At 40.6% G+C, this 24,366-nt stretch overlaps 1 protein-coding gene across 4 annotated transcripts in view; it reads left to right on the forward strand.

Annotated features, from left to right (window-relative positions):
- Window positions 1–24,366, forward strand: part of CRIM1 (cysteine rich transmembrane BMP regulator 1) — a 188,463-nt gene that overhangs the window by 143,109 nt on the left and 20,988 nt on the right. For 3 of the 4 annotated variants that reach the window (XM_045549370.1, XM_045549373.1, XM_045549371.1), the window contains 5 exons: window positions 7,410–7,566; window positions 10,165–10,286; window positions 11,454–11,663; window positions 15,204–15,419; window positions 20,289–20,510. In XM_045549370.1, coding sequence (XP_045405326.1) covers window positions 7,410–7,566; window positions 10,165–10,286; window positions 11,454–11,663; window positions 15,204–15,419; window positions 20,289–20,510 — 927 coding nt within the window. The remainder of the gene's footprint in view (window positions 1–7,409; window positions 7,567–10,164; window positions 10,287–11,453; window positions 11,664–15,203; window positions 15,420–20,288; window positions 20,511–24,366) is intronic. The other variant, XM_045549372.1, reaches the window with a different exon arrangement.

A 24,366-nucleotide genomic window follows, 5' to 3' on the forward strand; every position in this document is an offset into this window, starting at 1 on the left:
GACAGCAAAGAAAGGCAGCTTCGAGATGATTTCTCTTCTGATGCAAGTTTAATTCATGCAGAACCCACCTATCCAGCTTCTTTACCTTCCCAATTTGCTTCAGATGGTTCAATATTGTTGGAACAGTAACGTTAAACCTTGCTGCTAATTCATGTAGGTTAAGATGGATTCACTTCCACTACAGCTTTCAGCTCGTCATTATCCACCTTGGTCTCAGGTCACCCACATGGCTCATTTTTAAGATTAAGATCACCAGAACGGAACTTCTCAAACCATCGACGTACTATGCGTTTATTAGCCACATCCTTCCCAAACACTTATTGATATTTGGAGCTGTCTGTGCTGCATTGGTTCCATGATGGAACTCATATTAAAAAATAACACGAATTTTTTACTTCTTCATGGTTTCATAATTGCTCTAAAAAAAATTTGGAAGATAATACAAGCCAAAGTGTGCATATGAAAGACCGAAAACATACCTTCACAATAAAAATAAAACAAGAAGTGTCAAAGTGAAATGTCAGAGATATCAGCTGTCAAACTTAGTACTTAAGGAAACTGGACATTTCATACTTAATAACCTAATAAAAACAGAATTCATAAAACTGTTATTGTGCTTGTGATTATTGGTATCTTTAAATTTCCTATAAGCCTCCACCCATCTGGGGCTGTCCTGCCCTCTTACCCTTGCTTCTGTTCAGGGAAGGGTCAGTCTGTTTTGCACACTGATCTGCCTTTTATACCTCCCTTTGGAAAGCCAAGTTCACTAGAGAGTTGCCTTGGCAGCACACATTTGTTTACTCAAATAGCCAACTTTGTTTTTTTAACAGCAAGATAAATTGGTAATGATGTTTTTGAAGAATTTATAATTCAGTCTTTCTAATGCCTCTTGAGCTACACATTCTTTCTGAACATGGGATCATACCTCAATTTTTTCTAAACTTTTAAAAAGTCTAAAAATACAGATTTTATTGTGCCCAATCACCTCATCTACCACCTTCACTTGGGTTTTGCTCTTATGAAATTTTGGCCACCTTGTCATGCTTATATAAGACTCTGATCACCTCACAAAGATCCTTTCATACTTAAGGTCAAAGAAGCAATTTCTCTTAACTGTCATTGAAGTGAGTCAAAATATATTTACTGGGATTTTGAAAACTGAAACTACTAGGAAGATCCTCATCTACTCTATCTTTAAGTGAGTGTCATATTTTTTAAACATTTTTAAATAAGTTGGCTTTTTTAAAGGAACATTGCTGTATACTACCCGCGTGCATCTCCATTTCATTCACACTTACGAAGAAATGTGTATAGTAGACATATTTATGTCAATGATTGTTTTTATATCTAACTCCTTATTAGCCATTCATTATTTGCAAATTTTATCTATTTGTAGATATACCTAGTCTTCCTTTCCTCTTCCCTCCTTTCTTTCGTCACCTAATATTAAAAAAGTACTTGCCAAGTTTTAGGTACTATACTAGGTATTAAGGTGACAAAAATGAATAAAATACAAGACCTGCTCTAAGGAAAAAAATCTGTAGCTGAAACACTAATGGCATAGCACCATTGTGAGTCAAATGCTATAACTTAGAGAAGTAAATCCTTTTGAGATAAAGGTTTGGTCCTTCAGAAGAACCCAGGCTTGTGCCCACACCAGAGTAGGGAATGACTGCCCACCTCCCGGGGCCATGCTGGGTGCTCAGCAGATCCTGGCTGGGTGACTGAGCAGGCAACCTTCAGGCTCGGGGGTGCCTTTGAACTCGTTGTCATCTGAGATCTTGCCATTCTGATCATGTGTCCATCTCATCACACTGAGTTTCTTGACCCGAGTTAGTCTTGTCATCTTGCTCACTGCCATCCTACACCTAAAAATATAGTTAAACACTAATTGGAATTTGTCAGTTTGTCTGTATCATACAGAAGCCTTAAGCATGTAGCATTCTACTCTCATCTCCCCGACTCCTATTGACAATCCTAATTATTTGACAACTTTGGAAGCCTCACCTTTGGGAGGTGAGTTAGAGCAAACCAAATTGCCAGACCCTGGGTGGTCAGATTCTTGTGATTGTATGCAGGTCTCCTCTTGGACTGTGGCATCAGACTGCCCTGCATCTGAGTGACAAGGACAAGTTGTTTTATTTCTCTGGGCCTGTGTGTCCTCATCTGGAAAGGGCAGATAATAGTACCTAACTCATGGGTTATTTTGAGGACTAACTAAGTGAATGAATACAGAACTAGCTTCATTGCCTGACATGTGGTCATTGTTTACTCTGCACCGTAGCCGTTTTATAGCGTCTTTTTCTGAGTCAGCCCAAGCTGACCCACAGGAAAGCCCCCATCATCCCTTCCTTCGTGCTCACACATTCTTCCTGTCCTCTAAGGACAGTTACACCAACAACTTTCCTTTTACTTTTTAATTTTAACCCTCTAATATTCTCTTCCTCCTTCTTGGTTTTAGAAAAAAAGAAAGTTCCTTGTAGTCAAAGACTATGTAGTATTTTTTTCCCCATTGTAGCTACTTGATGAGTATTTATTTTGTCTAAAATTCTCCTTTACGTTGTTTTTCCTGCATCCCATCAGAACCTTTTAACCATTTATACCTAAATTTTCTCTTATGGATGAAACCTAGCTTTCATTGGCTTCAAGATGCACCACATAGATATTTCTCCTCTCTTCATTGATTTGTTGTTTGCTCATTCATTCCTTCCTTCATTCATCTAGCATTTCTTTTGTGCCTGCTATTTGCTAAGCACTATAGGGATACAACAAAAATACAAAGGTTCCTTACCCTTGACTCATATTGGTGGTACGTTGGTAAGCGCATTAGGAGGGAAATCAAAGCCCTGTGGAAACATGTCCTTCAAAAATGTGTGGCAAGTATATGACAAAGGATTCATCTGTTTGAACATATTGTAGCTTTGCTATTTTGACCTGCAACACATAGCATTCTTGTAAAACTGCTAAGCGAAGGAATGCATCAAGGACATCTCATCCAGAGAGTTCAAATTATTCCCGACTCAGTTCCTCAAAGACATATTTAGAATAAGGAAAAGAAATATGGCAGAAAATGTTTAAGAAAGTACAATAACAACAAAAATTAAAACTGAAATCATTTTTAAATGATTTTATTGATATAAGCTATTAATAACATGACTTTTTAACCAAAATGTTTGTTTCTACCTAATGGACATAAAACACTTCAGTTTACTATATGAACTCTGGATTAAATGCCATCTGTGTGAATTAAATGCCGTCAGTCTTTTGGCATCTTAGTGTCCACATCTTTAAATCAAGTGGATTTGACCAGATTTGTAATTTCTCTTCCAGCTTTAACATTCTTTAATTCTAAGAATTAACACTGCTTTTATATAGAAACTGATGCAGACATGTAAAATTAATAGTAGCAAGGAGAAAATTTTTCAAGAAATACGTGCCTGAATCAAGCACTCCAAGAAGGTTACAGCATCAAATACAGGGAGGCAGGCTCCTTATTTTCATTGCATTGTAATTTTAAGCTTATACCTGTCAGGGTCACGATTGGAACCACTATATGCAGTGTTGTATTTCTTTCTTTAATAGTGTTAGGAACTTCCTGGTCATCCTTAACTGATAACAGGTTGGTAGTAATTGCCAGTATCCAAGAGTGTGAAATTCAGTTTAAGTCCTCACTTAACATCATCAGTAGGTTCTTGTAAACTATGACTTTAAGTGAAATAACGTATAACGTATAGTGAAACCAATTTCACCATAGGCTAATTGATATAAACTAGACAGAATATTTTTATGGAAAAAAAAAATCGCCAAACTTCCAAATAAAGACCCCAAGCCCCTGTAATATTAAACATTGAAATAAATGTGAGCTATACATACATTTAAGAAAGATTAATAAAACAAATGAAATAATTCTGTATCCAATTTTTGGTGAATTGAGTGACTGTGGTCGTAGTGGTGGTGGACTAAATCAAGGAATAAATATTTGCAAAGAAAAACTTGTAAGGAGCATCTTACACCTTCCCACCATGCAGTTCAAACACACTAAGAAGTATGGTGGGTCCCTGCATGCTTTTATTCCTCGTCAGTTACTGTCATGCATCTGTATCATTATAGTATTTTTTTTTTTTTACAAATTTTTATTATGCAATAGTTTGTATTCATTCATTCATTCATTCATTCTCCAACCTGCTTTTTCCAGTTCAGGGTCAAAGGTGGCCAGAGCCTATCCCAGCAGTTCAGGGTGCAAGCCAATCCCAGCCAGGAGGCCATCCCATCTCAGGGTGCACCCACACCCACTCTCACTCACTGGGGCCATTTAGACATGCCAGTTCACCTGACAAGCACACCTTTGGAATGTGAGAGGGGACTGGAGTACCTGAAGAAAACCCATGCAGATGTGGGGAGAATGGGTAACTCCCCACAGACAGTGGCCCTTGGCAGGAATTGATGTTTTCTCCCCCTCATCCATGTTACAACAAAATGATGTTGAACAAAGCAGTGTTATTCAAGGACCTGCTATACTATAGCAAAGAAGTATGCAGCACCGTGTGTAGGAAGCACCGTCCACATTGTGTTCCACATGGAATTTACATGGTATTTATTCATAATAAAGAATGAATGGTGTGCCCTGTAGTTGTGCCACATTTTGGCCCTACAAACAAGCATCTTTTCCCCAGAATGAATGGAGGGTTTACTGTGTAGTTGCTGTCGACCAGCCGTGATGTACAGGCCCCGTCCTTTGCCATTATTCATCACTTTCTCTTCAATGGTAATTTTCGCCTGTGGATTAGAAAGCATTTTTAGATCACAGTAAAGTCATAATGCTGAAAAATTGTGAACATAAAACCACCTTTTTCTCCATGGTTGCCATGAGTGATGTACTAAAGCTTTCCGAATAAACTTGTAACCCCCCCCCCCGCTATGTCTACTGTTTTTCTAATCTCTGTTCTGCTCTTGATTGAAATATTTGCCTTGATGATACACATTTCTCTTAGGAAAAGTCTAAAATTAATATATGTGGATATAGGACTGCCTTCTAATCTTTAGTGTTCTCTATTTCTGAACTAGAAGATGGCATTTTGAGATGTTTAGCAAGTACCAGTATATTGGAAAGTTTTCAGTACTATCAGAGTAAGTTTTTTCATGCTATCATTTCTCTGTTAATATGGCAGTCTTGATGAGAGTGAAAGCGTAAGTAGCAAGGGCATTGATTGATGCATTCATTTAGCAGATATTTATTGAACTCCGTACTAAATGTCCTGATAGTCCCTATGCTGTGTACATAAAGGAAACAGGGCTCGGCTCTAGAGCTCCTTTCTGTTGAGGAGCAGAATTGAAATAAGCCAGACCACAGCATGGGAGAGTGGTCCCAAGTCAGGGAAGCACTAGAGCATCCCACTCCCCAGTGGCACAGCCAGTCTGCCTTCTAATGCATGTTCTGTGTTTCTGTTTAAACATACCAGCCTTTGTTTGAAATTCCCTTCCATTGCAAAGCAGAGGTAGGTTAAAGATGTAATTTAGTTTTTATTAAATTGCTTAAATTTGAATAAAGATACAACCTCTTTCTTTAAGGGTAGAAAAACTGTTGTTTTTGTTTTTGTTTTTTTTTAACCAGACCAGAAAAAATAAAAGGCACAAAGGTGCTCAAACTCTAAAGTTTCAAGGAATTTAATCACCAGGGATGCTCACTCTGGGAAGTTCTGAGAATGTTTTTAATTTATTTCCCATCATAATCCATTTGGTGTCATGATCTAAAAATTCTTGTGATAGAAAAATAGTTCACAACTTAGAGCTTTGTGTCAGAAAAACTAATGTGGCTCTGAGAGTCTTCTCCTTCCTCCATCATCCCCTTAGTAAGGGGAGAGGAAAAATGACCTTTTCAGTCATATAATTACAAATTTTTAAATGAGCCATTTAGAATTTCTCTTTTAAGGATGCAAATTAGTAATTGGTTGCTTCACAGTTTGCTACAGATCCATGAGGTTATATTAAATATGTGTAATGAAAGGTTTATGATAATGGCAAAGTAGAAAATTATACCATAAATCACATTTTCCTTTTTAAAAGATAGCAAATTAAATATGCAAGTATTGCCAACTAAGATTCACAAAAGATGCTATCTTAAAATATTTATGTTAAACATGAACACATTTCACCTGTTAATTGCAGTTAAGGTTTAATTTTAGATTATAAGATTTGTGTGTGGAGAGGACGAATGTGTTCTGTTTTTCCTAGTGACTTGCACGTTATTACAATATTTGTGCTTAAAGGATGTCCAGATAAAATAAAAATCCATTTATCATTCCAGCCATATTCTCTGCTTCCCATCTTCCCAGTCCCTGCAGAACAGTATTCAAACAGTGCCTTACTTTTGCCATCCCCATATCAAGTTCCTATCTTTAAATGTGATTATCTTTTAAATTCTGCATTTAATTCAGACGGTTGGCTTTATTTATGTCACTAAGCGTGCTTTTCTTACCTTACCATTTTTATTCCTTTTTTCCTCTGGTAATCCTTTTGTCACCTTTTAAAGTCATTTTAGAAGACTTATAGTAATCTAATATCTGTAGTAATTTCTTTTGCCTGTCACCATTGCTACTTTCCTTTTTTTTTTTTCCCTTGTAAAATAATATTGTCACTGGCTAGCAGAAGACAGTTAAACATCTCTCCAGATTCTGCTAACAGGGGACAGTTTGAACATTTCAAATAGTGTTTAGGTAAACATTAATATGAATATTTCTCCAACACATGCATTTTTAGTCAATTAACTTAGCATATCCAAATTCCTGGATATTTGTCAGCACGTAGAGAAAAAAATGTCTAAATGTAGCACTGAGTATTTTACTTTCTATCATGTTGCAAGTGATGTACTTTTTTTTTAAGGAAGGATAAGAAATCTTTTATGCTGCATACAATGTAAAATATTATATGATGCCATCTAACACCCATAAGAGTAAATATTATATGAACATTTAAGAACATGCATTAATCATGGGTATGCAATAGAAATAAAATATATAATGAAATTTGGAGTGTTTCTCACATTTTAACGTAAATGGTCACCAGTGGTTGGAGGTGACTAATAAAAGTTCATGAACAAATGCTCTCAGTCATTAATGATTAGTAGTTACCAGCCTACTCTTCACCCAAAACCTACCAGATTCAATTATGCTTCAGAAATTCATTTTTTTCAAAGTTGGACTTTATTTTGTATATTACTACCACACATGGAGTCATGTTAAGATAACCATGAAAGAGCACGATCGGTAGATTTTAACTATGACTAATACTGTGGTAGAGCTGAGAAATGTAAATCTGCAGAAGACTGGAGGATCTGGGGACGGTATTGAAGCATCGTTGTGTTCTGGTCTGTTCACCTTTGGAAGAAACATGCCGTCTGTGTGTCTTCACAGGGGAGGAGCTGTGCTCGGGCCTTAAGCGAGGCTGCGCCTTGGAGTGTCCCTTCGGTTTCCTAACTGATGCCCACAACTGTGAGATCTGCCAGTGCCGCCCACGGCCCAAGAGGTGCAGACCCATAATCTGTGACAAGTACTGTCCACTCGGATACCTGTACGTATTTCCTAACCCAGAAAATCTATTTTTTTTTTTAAGTGTAATTCAGTGAAACATTCATACCCTTTTTGTTAGCCGTTGTGTGTTTGTGAACGAATCAACGATTCACCGAGTCCAGAATATCTGTACTTGTTTTGTTAGGCGATTCAGAAGGCAGGGAAAGGATTGTTTCTCCAAAGATAAGAATCAAATTTTATTCTCATTTTTTTATGGAGATGGGCCAGACACACCCTTTGTGCCTGTTACGTGAGACTTCTCCATAGCAGGGTCCTTTAGGCACTGCCAGAGGGCCTGAGGGATGGTATTGTCATGAGGTCCTAGTGTTATATGTGCTACAGCTTTTCACAACTGTCCCAGGAACTATTTTGTGATCATTTATTTAAGCAATTCTTTAAGACAGCCACTCATTTGCAATACAGACAGCATCCTTACCTGCCAAGCCTAGATGTCTTATCTTGGAGCTAGTCGGCATTTATATTTTTTCTTTATGTAGCAGTAGATTTTATGAATTTTCTTGGAGATAAAGACCATGACTTATATTTTTAAATATTCTTTATTGAGTGAAACCCGTGAAAATCTATATTATTCCAGGGGAAATAGACATTTCACACATTCACTTCTTTAGTGTCTATATTAGCATCTATTTCTGCCCTTATATCAAGTTGGCCCCTTAAAAAAAAATCACCTTTCAGAATCTTGCTTTATCATTCTTTTCTTTTCTCTGTTCCATTTCCATCTTTCTATCTTTCCAATTGGCTATATTTGCGTAGTGCTAGGAATTATAAGGGACTAAGATTCATCATCTCTTGCCCATCTTCTTTCAGTCATCATTTTTATTCTTGCTTTTGAAAATTCTAGTTTTGGGTGTGGTCTTAATTCTAATTTTAATTGGATGATTAATTTGGGAACATTATTCTTAAAAATTCCACAAACAAATCATCATTGCTCTTACTCCTAAAATATGAATATGATACCAATAAAAGTATTATCATTTCTTAGCTTAACTTCTGATGTAAAATGAAGTACAATTATCACAGTAGTATAGCCACAACTGCTTGCTACAGCATTCAAATCCAGCCCTCATCTTGGAGAGACATTTCTTAGAGGAGTATAGATTTCACTTTGTATTACTGTCAGTAGGCACATTCAGGGAGGACCCAGTTGACCACCACGAACAACTGAGTATTGTACTGTGTTTTAAGGACAGCCTCCAATAAAGAAATCTTGGCTGGACACCTTATGGGAGTGTCAGGATGGAGGCGGTTGTTGGTGCCCCTTGGATGACCATTACTTTATGCAGCAAATGCCTACAGAAGGAATGGTTGGATGGGCAGACAGATGGAAACAAACAAATGGGCAAACAAATCAGTCATAGCCTTGGTAGATCTTAAAAATGACACAATATGTGACATGAGTGTGAATAATTAATTTATTGTTCTCATTATGTTGAAATAAAGTAGACTCTAGTGTACAGTTCTCATTTCATGTAGCAAAATGTGGTGTAATTGTCACTTGGGCAGTCGTCACTTGTCAAGGGTTTCCCACAGGGCTGTCTTCTTTTAGAACCGCTTCATTTGTCCAAGATGAAAAAGAACAAGATTTTTTTTATTTTTTTAGTTGAACACCACGTTGGCAGTTAGTGTCATGAACCATGAAGAGAAATAGAGTAACTTCTCTGAGACCCAGGAAGCCAGCCAGGGCGGAGCCCCTGCAGGAGATGCTGAGCCGGAAGAGTCCTCAGTCCCACCCTGCTGCTAGTGAAGGGAAGGGCGGGTGGGTGAGCTCCTTTGGTAACAGGCAGTGTCGTTCTCCTTGTAGAGAAAATAAGGTATTTGGGATAAGAATTTTTTGTCCAGAACATCTCCCCTTAAACTACTGTGATGTTTTTTATAAACACATATTTATTTACTTAATATCATCTTTCTGATTGGCAGAAAATTTAGGCACTCCAGCTTATTAAAGGAAAAAAGTTTAGCCTTTTTGCATGAAGAATTTTAAAGCTGATACTCTTTTCTAACTAGACCAAATGATGTAATTACTGGACGTTGACTATAGGCTTTTCTTGGTTATCAACATCCTTCCCAGGTCTATGGGTCCTTAAGTTCTCCTTCTGTCTTCTGTAAGTTTCAGTAGGTATCTCATTAAAACTTTTGCTGATGTCTAGAATTTCTCGGAGAACGTGGTCATGTGAAGGAAGCTGTAGCCCTAACCAAAGGACTGTCGCCCCTGATGCTAGTCTCCAGCATTGACCGACAATATTTCCTTCCACTTCCTATTCGTGGGGTTGCATGTTCATCTTTTTATATTGTGGTACTCCACTCTTCCTAATTAAATCAACAGTGATGTCATTGGGATTCCGACAGCCACATCCCAGAAGCACGTTAAGTGCTTGGGCAATTCTCAGCCTTGGTCACAGGTGGGTGGCAGTCATGGCTGCCGGGAGCTAATTACGCCTCACTGCGGGAGTCTTTGAGAGCAGAAGTCAAGTCATTCTGCTTAATAGCAATATCACTTTATTGACCCTTGGTCTGAGCGATTGGGCATCATTTGAGACTTTTTGATTTTCTGACCTCTGACAAAATTTTAATTACCCAGGAAGAATAAGCACGGCTGTGACATCTGTCGCTGTAAGAAATGTCCAGAGCTCCCATGCAGTAAAATCTGCCCCTTGGGTTTCCAGCAGGACAGTCACGGCTGTCTTATCTGCAAGTGCAGAGGTAAGTGTGAACACGTGGCCCCTCCCCCTCAAAGCAGCCAGGGGCACCAGAACAAAGAGCAGAAGGACATTGTGTAAATCAAACGGTTTAAGTGATTGCTGCCTACTCTGACACAAATGTCACTCTCTGTGTGGCACTGTCCCCTAAGACTCCCTTTTCCTTTCATCTTAATGGAATAGAAGCTCAGAACAGAATTTAAAGTAAGCATATGGGGGACAAGTGCACTGACCAAATTAATCACTTCTTAGCTCTTCCCTTTACTTATCTCAGGAACTTTAGCCTGAAGCACAATTATCTTGACCTCCGTAGAGCCTCCCTCTGTTCAGGACTGGGATTGATACAGTTGATACAATAAAGCTTCCCATTTCAAAGCTCCTAAGGGTGGGTATGGCTAAAACGTCTGCTCTTGCGTTTCCTGGTAAAAGTTTTACGTGAGAATTTAGACTTTGGCTGAATAAGCACATGCCAGCCTATAGCTGTATATAAGGACAAATTCGGGTATCCCTGCTGCCTGAAACTTCCTGCTCAGCTGGGACATTCCCGAAGCCACTGAGCAGGCGGTCCAGCTGCCATTGCTGCCCTTCCCCAGCTCCAGCCCCACCGCCTGCCCCAGTGCGTTGTACTTGTCAATATGATCCACAGATTAAGCAATGAAAGATTCCTAAATTTTGTTCTATGATGTTTCAAAGTTGGACAGTTATCACCTTAATGGTGTGTTTAAGGGGTCAGAGTAAACAAAAATGTAGTAACTGTTTGAATTGTTCTGCTGAACAAAAATCTATTAGTTTCAAGAGGCCCAGAATTTCCCCATTGAAAGAAGCTTCCAGAGTAATTATTCTGCATGTATTAAACGTATGTGTAATATCCCTTTAAAATAATCAATGCTTGTTTATTGTATAAAATATTAGAAAGAGTGGAAGGAGTGAAAAAAAATCAGCTATTGTCTCACCAGTAGGAGAGAAAGTATTTGCAAGTTTTTTCCTCTTTTTTTTTTCAAAATTGAGAGCATATTGACTTGAATTCTTTTCGTGGACATTTCCCACGTCACTAACTGCCCTACGTAGACGTACTTTTTGGTGGCTGGGTTCCAGTCCGCATCAGGACGCTGCAGGCTGTTTCTCCTGTGCAGTAGCTGCTTCTTTACCAGGCTGCCTTCTGTCTGTCCAGAGGTCCCTGCTTCAGCCGGGCCACCCGTGCTGTCAGGCACTTGTCTGTCCATGGATGGCCATCATCATAAAAATGAGGAGAGCTGGCATGATGGGTGCCGGGAATGCTACTGTCACAATGGACGGGAAATGTGTGCCCTGATCACCTGCCCGGTGCCTGCCTGTGGCAACCCTACCATTCATCCTGGACAGTGCTGCCCGTCATGTGCAGGTAAAAGCTGGCCGCCATCCGTGTGCTCCGTAAGCAAATGACTTCTGCCTTGCAGGGCCTTAGACACACCTGTAACTCTGGGGAGGACGCAGGGGACGAGCCCTGGAACACTTTTCAGCCACAAAATCAGCCGAGCACTGTAAATGATGAGCCAAAGACCAGAGAAAATCCTAAAGCTCTAGAAACGATTCTCCTTATTTTTGAATGGTTTCCTCAATTATATTGGTCTTTGAACGACGTTTTTGTAAAGACTTGTGGGTTATGGACTTTCATTCCAGCTCTCCATTTTACTGATAGCATATTAAGGCTGACTGTGTTAGTAAATTTGAGGGGATTGGTGCTAGTTTTATTCCATAAAAGCTTATCAGGCATAAAGTAATATTTGAGAGGAAGAGAATTATTGAAGTCTGTGGCTGTTGCTCTTTTTTAAATTAATGGATATGTGGCACTCTTGCCAAATGGAGCAATTTAGAGTGACCACACATCCAAACATTTAAAATCATAATAGTGGTAATCAAGATAAGTTACTAGTAGAACAGAACAGATTTGTAATTCATGGGGGTGTGAATTACAGTTGTCAATAACAGTAAGTATTACCGTAATACCTCATCTGGTGCCTTTTATCCAAAGAGCTCAACACAGTTTTATATCTATTATTTCTCCCTCTTTGCAGGCCACTTTGAGTTAGGGAAAAATAGACAGTTTTTCATTTGGAAAACAGACACAGAAAAATTAACTCCCTTACCCAAAGTAAAATAGTACGTCAGCCAGAAAGCCAGGGAGAAATGAAGTCTCTGGAGTCTTGCATCAGATTTCTTTTAAAGATTAAGTGAACTGTCAGATTTTGAAGTCCTGATTGTTTTTCCTCTGCTCAATCCCAATCCTCTACCTCCCTGTGGATGAGTCTGCCTATGCAAAGGGTGTAGTCAGGAGCCTGAGGCCTGGTCCTTTGGCAACAAGGCAAAACTATCCTGGGAGGGAAGCTGGCCTTGTCTGCCGTGGCAGGAGATGGGAGGGAGGGACACCTGAAGTCCCTTTGAGCTCTGAGATCCTGCACATCTCAATAACTACAGTATCAAAGTGACAGACAGCTCCCATACCCCTGTCGAGGACCAGATTACAATGCAGAAGAGATGACTTGTATTTTGTTTCCCCATAGTTCAGTTAGATGCGCTCTGTGTCAAAACTCTTTCCTTTTCTACATGTTTTGCTAGTTAAATGTGAAACACCACTAGAGTCCACAGCATCAGAAGGTAAATGAATAATTTAACGATAAAACTCTGTTGACTCTTTGAAGAGGGGAAAAGTCATTTGTTCCCAAAAAGAGCCATGCTTTAATTATAGGTGTGAGTGTGTAGAGTGTGAATTTGCCCCTGGGTCTCTGCTAAACATGTCCTCAGGGAAGAAGTCTAAGAGTCAGACTGGTGGAAATGCAAAGACATGAGTATGAACAGGTATTAACTGACCAAAAAACTGAAAGTCAGTAGAACCAGAAATATTTTTCTCTATTACAGATTTATGGAAAGTTCTTACATAAATACACATGAAGTTGTTGACATACTATGATAGGTATGTGAATATCTGGATATACATGTATAAAAGCACATTTATATACATGGACGTGCAGAGGTATTTTTTTCCCAAAAAATCTTTAGTAGATTGCCACATGAGGATTCTTTTGACTAGAGCCCCCAGAGCTGTTGCATTCATGGACTCCTACTTTAAAGAATATTTTCTCCTCTCTTGCATTCAGGACCCAGCTGTTTTTCTTCCTGGGCTAAGTGAGCAGCTCCTGAACTCTTCTAATAGATTGTACCAAGTGATATTGTCTCTCAGGTTTTTTTTCCTCTCTTTCTCACCCTCTTCCTTTCACATTTTCTTTTGCCTCCGTCCCTTCGTCCCTTCTTGTGTTTTGCCTTGAAGGAGCATAGTGTGGTAAAGGATTAGCAGGAAAGGACAACTGCGGATGCACATCCTCTCTCTCCTGACTACCTCCCTGCATGTCAGGGCAGTAATCCTCAGTCCTCTCTAAGCCCTTTTGAAAGCAGTAAGGCAGATGTTTTCCAACATTAGTTTATCGATGCTCTTTGGAACAACTTTTTCTTTCTCTGCAAACCACAAGAAATGCACTTTTATCATCTTGTTCCAGCTCAGTTTTCATTCGAATTACCTTCGTTTTAGCTGTTCTTAAACTGGAAAGTTTGGTACAGTTGCTTATGAATGTTAAGTATTGCCTGATGTCAGTTTTTTGTGGTATGGCCACTTAGTCCAAGTTACAGTCTTTACTAATTCCCTTGAGATAAAGCTATATTGCAAGTTGCCCCCTTAACTGGGGTACCTTTTTGACTGTCATGCTGACCACCACTTCAGTAGTAATAGCCCGGTTCACTCTCAGGAGATTTCGGCTCTGAGCATCTCCGCATGTGATAGTGTAGTTCTCCCGGGGCGTGACTTCCACTGGGCGCCAGGCATGAGCTAGCCGTGACATTTCCAGGCTATTTCTCTGCGGGATTCAACACTGTCAACACCTTCTTGAAGTGCTTGTTGTATTTGGATTACAGGAATATGGTTAATGTCTTCATACTTCTCATCTGCCAGCACAACTTCAGGGCAACTCCCAGTACCTCTCCAGACATTTTCAACATTAAGTTGCCTTTCTATCAGTACCATCTCACCAAGAGACCAAAACCACCTCTCTCCTCTGGGAAAAGAACTCATAGTTATCATCAGCCTCACAGCATTTACCTCTCTAGATGATGCTATCGCCAAACAAATGTTTAGTCTTAGGTGAGGGCTTGCAGACTGTTGATTCCGCAGGAGCGTTCCTGCTTCAGTTGCTGGCAGCTGGCTTAGGTTGGGGTGTGGCCTGCTTGACAGCAGGGCGTGTTCGCAGACCTAAAAGTACTCAGGATCCCAGGAACAATGAAACACGTAGGGCATCGATCATTTAGAAGCTTTATTTAATCTGGAGGCTTATCCGTGATCCAAACTACATAGACTTGGGTTCCACGATCCCTTGTCTGCTTTTAATACACTGAGCCCTCATTTTAATACTCGGAGTTTCCGCATATGTAAAACAGGATAATAGTACCTACCTGTCTAGGTCAATGTGTAAGGAATAAATGAAATAACACAGGGAAAGTGCGTAGCAGGGAAATAATTGGGCCATAGCAAGCATTCGGGAAATGAGAGATCTTTATTTCAGACAATTCCTACAGAGTCACAGAGATGCCCAAAGAGGCCCCTGTTCTCTTTCTTTAGAGTGGGAGTCCCACCCTGTAATTTAATTCTCTGACTGAATTCTCTCATTACTATTGACAGACTCTCACTTCCTGAGATTAGCTCTTTTGCCATCACCTTCTATTTCTGTGCAGAGAATATTTTCTTTTCTTCATCGTTCTCTTGATAAGAATAGAGTGAGATACTGTTTGACCAGTTCATCTTTTCTCCCCCTTAAGGCAAACAGCCCCAGGTTCTTCAAGAGTCGGAAAGACTGCAGATGAATAATGTCTTGCGTTTTGATTTTGTGTCATTCCCCAGATGACTTTGTGGTGCAGAAGCCAGAGCTCAGCACTCCCTCCATTTGCCACGCCCCTGGTGGAGAGTACTTTGTGGAAGGAGAAACGTGGAACATTGACTCCTGTACTCAGTGCACCTGCCACGGCGGACGGGTGCTGTGCGAGACTGAGGTGTGCCCCCCACTGCTCTGCCAGAACCCATCGCGCACCCAGGACTCCTGCTGCCCACAGTGTCCAGGTAACCAGTACTGTGCCTCACGTGTGCTTGGCGGGGAAGGACGCAGCTCTGGGTGTTGTCCTGCAGGGTCCGCAGGTCAGGGTGAGCCCCAGGTGGCATCGTGCCAAACCCAGTTCCCACCAGGACATCTGTCAGCCTGCTTCCTAAATCCATTCCTTTCTCCCGACCACATATTTTTGCAATCAATATGCCTTGTACCTGAGATGACTTTGGGAAAAAAAGCAGACAGTTTCTTTCTGCCATTTTTCCCCTTAACGCTGCATCTCAGACTCAAGGAATATACCTGAGTAGAGACAGTCCCACTGCAGCAAATTAGCCAAATGATTTTGCTAATGGGAAAAGTCATCTTTGTCTTTAACAAATGTGAAGAACAGTTATTAATAAACAATAATTAAGTAAAATTCTTTGAAAAATGTAAGGGTAGTGAAGATACTTTGCAATATGCACAATGCCACCCCCTCAAACCTGTAATGATTAAGATGTTAAGACACAAAAGTATTAGGTGACTAGCACTGCACATGTATAAGGAGTATTTTCTTCTTTTTATTTCTCAGATACTGTGACCTTAGCAGGTAAATTTACAGTCATGAAACAAATACGTTATAATGAAAATCTGTCAAGATTTTAAATATATTACTACTTATAACTACAGTAGTACTTCTCATTAGCACTAGAATATGACTTTTTCGAAAGATTTATTTAATTTGAAATATAAAATTATGAAGTTGACAGAAGTAGTTTTATATTGTTGCTTATTCTCATTTTTTCAACTTTAAATCAATAACCATTTATTTTCTAAGCATATATTTTTAGAGCATTTCTGCTCAGTAAAACATGAACTCTTGTATTTTATTTCTTTTTTTATGCATTGGGTTATCTAGTCAGCCGGCCAGAATCTGTTGTTCTGTTGTTATATCCAGCATAGTCATGTCTAAATTTTCCATGGGTTCATGTTATTATAGTAGTGTTTTTCAATCTGTACCAGATAAACTTATAGGGACAGACACATTATTTGCTGTTGTCATCATGGACTGTAGCTAAGGTAGCAGCATCTTTTCTAGTATAAGAAATAGTTCACGTGTGTTACCTTTTTAGGGTACGCGTGACCTGTTCCCCACTGTGTTACCACTGCCGTTATTTTACACAGATCCAAACTCTGCTGCCGCTTTCGTGTTAATATATAGCCATGACTCTGTTTATATCCTCCTGGTGGAAACCACTGAGTGGTCTCTTCATTGGTGATGATGAATTTACATCCATTTAGATATTCATTTTACAAATGCTTATGGAATGCCTGAACTGAGCCCTGAAGACCCCAAGGTTAATGAAAACAGACACGATTCCTGTCCTGTGGACAGAAGAGCCAAACGATCCAATATCCTGCATTAAGTAAATATTGATAAAGTAAGTTGAGTGCCTTGGAAGGGAGGATTTAAGAGCACATGTGACCCAGGAAGCTAAAGCAGCAAGTGCCCCTCGTGCCGTTTGTGCTAGGATCGGAGCGATGAACCCAGGTTGATCAGGGAGGCCCAGAGTCACTGACGGCGCACCTGACTGGGCTCAGAGGCTCAGCCCGTACCGAGAAGGAGAGCGACGTGGAGCTGGAACTGCTGTGTGTGCAGAGGACTGCGGGTTCTCGCCACGGAGCCAGGCAGTGACAGTGACATTCCAAAGTCCCTTTCCATCTTTCTGAGGAATAGGCGCCCCCTTGTGTACCTGGCTCTGGGTGGCTTGTTTTTTTCTTTACCTGTAACTTGAGAGATACTTCAGTGGTAGCCTTCATCTTAAACATTAGGACTTTGTTTTTCTTTTTTTCTTTCTTTCTTTTTTTTTTTGAGACAGAGTCTCGCTCTGTTGCCCGGGCTAGAGTGAGTGCCGTGGCGTCAGCCTAGCTCACAGCAACCTCAAACTCCTGGGCTTAAGCGATCCTACTGCCCCAGCCTCCCGGGTAGCTGGGACTACAGGCATGCGCCACCATGCCCAGCTAATTTTTTTCTATATATATTTTTAGTTGGCCAGATAGTTTCTTTCTATTTTTAGTAGAGACGGGGTCTCGGGGTCTCTCTCTTGCTCAGGCTGGTCTCGAACTCCTGATCTCAAACGATCCACCCGCCTCAGCCTCCCAGAGTGCTAGGATTACAGGCATGAGCCACTGCGCCTGGCCTAGGACTTTCTATTTTATGTATCAGCATTCTGAAGATTATTCTCACATCTGTGAATAAGAGTATATCTGGAATCTGTCTTTTAAAATTAGCCACCTACCACATAATGGATATTTCTGGCCTTTCGCATTCATAGCTGTATTCCAGTCATAAAAAGATAAAATGTCTTAAAACCCAAAACATCAGTTTCCTCACAGGAAATTTCAACAGTAGCATTGATAAATGGTGTATTACACATCTAGAAAAATGCCATCTCTCATCTTAGGATACTTGTATTCTAAAATGGTCTAAGAATACTATATATGTGCAATAGAATAACAGCTTCGGGCAGGTTGCATCCCTCATGGTAATTCTGTCTCTGGGATGCTTCGTCCTTCCCTCTCTCCGGCCTGGTTTAAAGTGAGGTCTGGTGAGGAAATGGGTTAGTGACGGAAGCGAGCATTCCTGCGGCGGAAGCTGCTCCACCAGAGTGCAAAAGGGAGCGGGCAAAATAGCGCTAGTTTCTTCCTGTACCTTTTGAATTTTTCCTTTCTTTATTTTCTAGAGTTGAAAAAGAGCATAGCATAGACGAGGGAGGTAGGAAATAAATAAAAAGAGTAAATGAACACCAGCAAAACCACTAATAAAGATAAAATAGAGGAGTAAATGTTTGGAAACAGAAATATAAAGAAAGGGTGTAGGGCAGGGAAAATGGGAGGAGAGGCCCAAAGAAGGAAGACACCGAGGTTAAGATTCCAGGTGATCCGGGAGGTTCGAGGCCCCTGCCTGGTGGAAGGAGACCCACAGCTCTGCCTCTGCCTCAGCTCTAGCCCTGACTCTACCACTCCCGGCACCTCCTGTGTCCTCTGGGTCTTTCCAGGCCTCAGGAAGAAGGCCCCAGATTCCAGGGTGTTCATCTCTGCTGCCATTTCATAGCTTCATTGCTGATGTCCCTGCTTGCTCTTCTAAATGTTTAGACACAAGGTTGAGCGTTGCTTGCAAGATCTGATTTAATGTAACGCACAGAAACCTTGTGATTTGCAGGGCCTTGTGTGGACAAGAGTGAGTTGTCCTTGTTTCCAGCCAAAGCAAAAGTTGGCACCGGTCAGTCTCTGAAAGAAGAAAAAAGGTCATTGAGGAAGTAATCCCATCTTACCATCTTTGACCTATATGGATGGGATCTGTGGGATCCTACCTGAACCAGGACCTAGACCGTATTTGAAGCAGTGGAACCAGTGGCTATTCTTTGACTTATGCCTGCTGCCTTTGGGACTAGTCATGGGAGATGCAGTCACGCAGTTTAAAGGAGAGGGTGTGGCCGATTCCATGACCCTGATGTCCCTCTGTCCCTCAGGGCCCACAGTGAAGCAACTGCCTTGGTCTCCAAAGAAGCTCTTCTTGTCACATCAAACTTGTTGGCTATAGGGTGTATTCATGAGGTGGGTGGAAGGAGAAAGTGGCATTTAGAGCTGCCGCATCATGGAGTAACTGCATGTCTCAGTTATTTCTGTTTCACGGCTGAAAAGTGCAGTTCATGAAGTTGATTCTGAGAGGAACGTGCAGAACCCTTTTGATCATATGCTGCTTGAGAAAATGTAGTTATCACAGAGGTTTGCTAGGTTGGACTGTCATGGCTATTTCTAGACTCTTGAGTGTCCAAACTAGGAACTAACTTACGTTAACTTGTTTTCCTTTCCTATATCTCAATCAGATTTGTGCTTGAGGTTACAATTTTCATTAATTTCAGTAGGTACCTATGCTCAAAGAGGCAGTATCTGGGTTTTCTGGTGATGTTCCTTTCTGTCACAAGTTGTAACTTGATCTGTGGACCCTCTGGTCTATGTCTATACATAGCAAAGACACAGATGACTTGCAGATGGTTTGTCTGTGGTTGTATCCTTACGAGTGACTTAGATTTCTTATCTTCCAACCCTTAATGTGACTGCTTGAACATTGGAATGTTACATATAGGTGTTTTTTGATATTCTGGTACAATGAAAATCTGTTGGGGCATTTGTTGGTTAGGATTGCGTAGGGCTGCCAGTAAGAAAAAACCCAGCTAAAATTTTTAAGTAAATAGAGGTTTATTTTACATACATTACAAGAAGTTTTGTAGCATATGTTTTATTAGTATGATTCGATGGCTCAGTGAGGTCAAGGCCTTTCTCTGACAGGTATGTTAGGGATGTCACAGCTGTATTCAACACACTCCTATTCGAGGCAGGAAGAATGTGGAAGGATGGTGGTATTGTAGAACATAGCCAGCCGTCTTTCAGGAAAGTGAAAGCTTTCCCAGCAATGCCTTCATTAGTCATTAGGTCCCATTAGCTCTAACTGGGTGACGTGGCCACCCTTAGCTGCAAGGGAGACTAGGAAGCAAGGAATGGGATTGTCCAGTTGACTTACACCCACTGTGATCCGAGTCCTGAGACCACCCCAAAGAAAATCAAGGATTTTGTTCAGCTAAAGAAGAAGGGTAGGGCGGATGTTATAGAAGCAACTAGCAGAATCTCCGTGAAAGGTCTTTTTTGGTCTTTGTTATTTTGTTTTAAAATTCAAAACCCTGCCTGATTCAGACTTCATGATTTATTACTGAGTCATTTTTTTAAGCAGGCACCCAAAGCCATAGTGACGGGGTGTGTTTTTTATAAGTCTTAGCGAAACTCGCTGTGTTGCAGTTGGTGGCCTGCAGCATCCTCCTTGCTGACCTGTGTGTTCGTTTTTCCAGATGAACCTCTTCAGTCTTCCTCACCTCATAATGAGAGCGTGCCTAGTTACTGCAAAAATGACGAAGGGGATATATTCCTGGCAGCTGAGTCCTGGAAGCCTGACGTTTGTACCAGCTGCGTGTGCATGGATAGCGTAATTAGCTGTTACTCTGAGTCTTGCCCTTCCGTGTCCTGTGAAAGACCAGTTTTGAGAAAAGGCCAGTGTTGTCCCTACTGCATAGGTAAGATCAAGAAAAAAATCCTTCATCTCTACCAGTGGCCACTAAATCTACATTGATAGCCATTTGCCTAGATCAGTTCATATTTTTGGAATTGGTTTTTCTGGGTGACATGCCACAGACCCAACGTAGTAACATCGAGCAGAGGAAAGGTATGGGAGATGCACTCCCAAGATGAAACACATTAAGAATGAAGAAATGTTCCCTGAGAATGTCATGATGTTGTAACACTGTCTTGTTCTGTGGGGCTGCTTTGCTGGTTCAGGATTTTCAGTATCAGAACTCTTCCTTCTCCACCCTGTTTACCAATAGTGGTCTTTTTCTCCCACATGGAAACACCGTGTCTCATGTTAGAGTACACTTAGTGTGTAAAGCTTGCTGCTGCCTTGAGATCAACGAAACAGAAGATGTTAATTCAGTCTCCCAGTTGTTCCTGTCTTCTAGCACTTGGTAGATTCTGTTTAAACCACATGGGTTGTCCATGTTGATGGCCTAGACACACAGAGTGAGGCCCGAGTATCAGAAGAGCCCTCTCCTTCCTGTGAACCATGGTGATGCATCTTGTGAGCAGAGGGCCAATGTATATTATTAGCCCCTAACATCCAAAACTGGTCCTGTGGACAGAAGCCAGATGCTGTTCCTGGGCCCAGAAGGCGAGGCTGAGACAGCTGGCAGCTCTAATGAAGGACAGTCCCTGCTCCCGAGGCTCTCACTCTCTTTTATTGCTTTTGTATCCAGTAAAGCTCATAAAGTCAAATGATAGACAGTGGCACATTTCAGCCCAATAGTGAGCCCATAATCAGATAGCAAATGAAAAATTATGTAAGCTTTGGTGATTTTGTGTATTGTGCATTTATTATTAGAGATTCTACACGCTTTCTAAGCAGGAGTCATTGCATATATTTGGAGTGGTACATAGCGAAAAAAGAGAGATCTCTGGCCACAGAGCTCTGTGGCAGTTCCCACAGGTAAGCTGCGGAATGGTGGCCATAACTCAAGTTCATGAGGACAGCTCCTTCTCTTTGTCTTGTGACCTCTGGCCACTAGACGGGGCCTCTTTCTCTGAGCCTTTTATTGTGCATGTTGGGATATAAGAGATGGAAAGATATTTTTAAAACAGTATCTGTTCTTAGAAAGTTTACACAGCTAGATTTTCTCAATGAACAAAGAGTAATAAAAGTTACATTTTCAAAGCTAGATTTTCTCCTTTTAATAGGGTGACCATCTATATAATTTATTCTTCAAACCATGATGCTTTGAGAGTGAAAGGGGAACTGTTAAAAATTATCATGGGACAACATTCAATAGAACAGGAGCATCTGAAGCAAACTGGGATGTGGTAGCCCTACATTTTAGTGGCTTGTGTTGACTTCTCTGGACTACTCATAAGTTTTATAGCTTCTAAATGGAGACAAAGATGTATCAAGGAATACATCCAATTCAGTGCTACTTACGTTTCTGAAGAGCTGACCAAAATTCGTACAAAAAATAGCACTGTCTTTGGTGAGATCTAAATGAAAGATTTAACTGGGCTATTATTTCAGGCTGAGCAGGGGGAAAGTACCACCTGTATCACCAAATTTCCATATCAGAACTTCAACACTAAAAGAAATGGTTTATAAGTCAACCAGGGGCACTTGGATCATACTTGGGAAACCAGAGCCTGGGAGGCCTGAGAATTTCCATGTTACCTTCAGAGGAAAATATCTAGCAGCATGCCTCTCCTATGTTGAAGATTCTGATTGTTTTGCTTAGACCAGATTTCCTGTTGTGTTTTCCTACTTAATTGGTAAATTTATAATTAGTAAATTACTCAACTGATAAATTCATTTTCATATGATAATAATGTCTCACAAAATCAGCTTGACAAGTTCAAAATTATGGAAAGAAACCTGCAAATCATAGTGTTCTATGTCCCTGCTTTTTTTTTTTTTTTTTTTTGCCTTCATACTTCCTATTCCAATTCCAGCATCATTTAGATTACACATTCTCCTTTAGTGTAGGAGGAAAAGCCCAATTTGGCCCAAATTTGTGATTTTGATTTTAAGTTAGATTGCAAACACTGCCAAATTGTGGTTCATATAAGCTCATAATTGTATAGTGAAAATTTTATTTCTATCTCCCTTCTTCCACAACTACCCTCCCCCCAACATTGATGCATGTACAATTGTATCATGTCAACCTATGATATATCTCCAGGGGAACATGTTGGGGAGACTTAACACTTGATGAGCAAAAACTGTGCCTTATTCACTCATTCATCTTTGTGGTTCCTATGTGTTGTTGAAACAGTCATTAAACACCTTCTGTCTGCATCATATTTACTTTGCAAGTGGCCTTGTTAGAATGGGCTTCATCCTTTCTTACTTCTTGCTGCCATGCCCAAGCATACAAAGTCAAGTTCAGTTCGTGACTGGGATATGAGGATTTCCTGTCTGACTCTCCAGTTTGCTTTGGGGCTTGTTCTCTTATCAACAAAGAGATCCTGACTTGCAGTCAGCCTGGTGCCTGTGCAAGGGTGCCAAGGTGGTCACCAGCCATGGCTGAGTGGCAGGACCTTCATCACCATCCAGAGATGGTGAAGGAAAGAGATAGCAAAGGAAAACAGTGGAAACACACCATCGTGTGAGATGTCTTAAAGCACCTGATTGTTTTTCCAGTGGGCACTGAGGACCGGTGCTTGCACTGTTTCCTGTTTTAGGCTTTCTCAGCTCAGGATCATGTGTAGCTCCTCACTGTGAAAATGCACAAACCGCCTCTCCCCAGGCTAGAGTGCAGACCTCTGCAGGGCTCCTCCCTGGGTGAATGTTCTCCCTATTAGTCAAATATAGATCTCTAAAAACCTCAAACCCCCCCCTCTAAGTGACCTCTTTTTCTTTAGTGGTCAAGAACAAAAGATTCACTTGCATTCACCTTTGTGAAGTATCCTTTTTTCTTCCCATAAGAGAAATGAGAAGTGATCCTACTCAAAGTAGTCATCTAATTACACGTATTTGTGTTCCTTTCAGCTAAATTATCAAGTCACTAATGTGCAATGATAATGCTTCTCTTTTGATGTGTGAAGGCCTCATATTATGTGTGCTAATTTAATAGGATGTGTAATACAGACATAATTAATAGGATTGATGATTAATTTTGAAAAGTGAACAGCTTTGTCTAATTACGTATAATACCCATCATTAGGGAATTCATCCTTCTACTAGAAAGAAACTAAGTAGTAATTACCCAATCATTTTAATGGAACATCCTCTGATTCCCTAATTTTTTGTATTCTGGCTTCCCATGCAAATACACACAAACTTAGATTTTATGTTCATAGGCTTTTCAATTGTAACAATGGCTTAGAGGATGAGGAACAAGAATCTAAAGATGACTTGAGTATGAATCAGGTGGAGATAATTGTGGGAACTGTGAGATAATGGTGGGAATTCTCATGGGTGATAACAGATTTGATATGTGGTTCCTTGTAAACAGCAGATACCTCCAGACATACATACTTGGCATGCAAGATGGGACTTGTTGAAAGCACCCATGGCCTTATCACTTATCGTTATTATGCTACATTGCCTTTCTTGAACCTTTCCAGAGCAAAAATTATTTCAGTGCTTCAGTGAGATCTGTATTCCGTGACTCCCAGGAGGATGGCAAACAAGTAAATCAGCAGCCCTTACATCACCCGGCTCTCACTGTGCCTGTGGGGACCTGCCCCCCAGCCACATCGCCCTTGCTCTGATGTTTATGTTGGTGACGCATTTGCCCACACTGGGTTCCAGGCTGAAGCAGTCTCTGGAAGGGGGACCATGAGCCTTTGAGCAGAACTTTCCTATGTCCAGGGGTCAGTCATTCCTGGCCAAATATT

This window comes from Lemur catta, chromosome 4 (assembly GCF_020740605.2).
Source record: "Lemur catta isolate mLemCat1 chromosome 4, mLemCat1.pri, whole genome shotgun sequence".
NCBI classification, from domain to species: Eukaryota; Metazoa; Chordata; class Mammalia; order Primates; family Lemuridae; genus Lemur; species Lemur catta.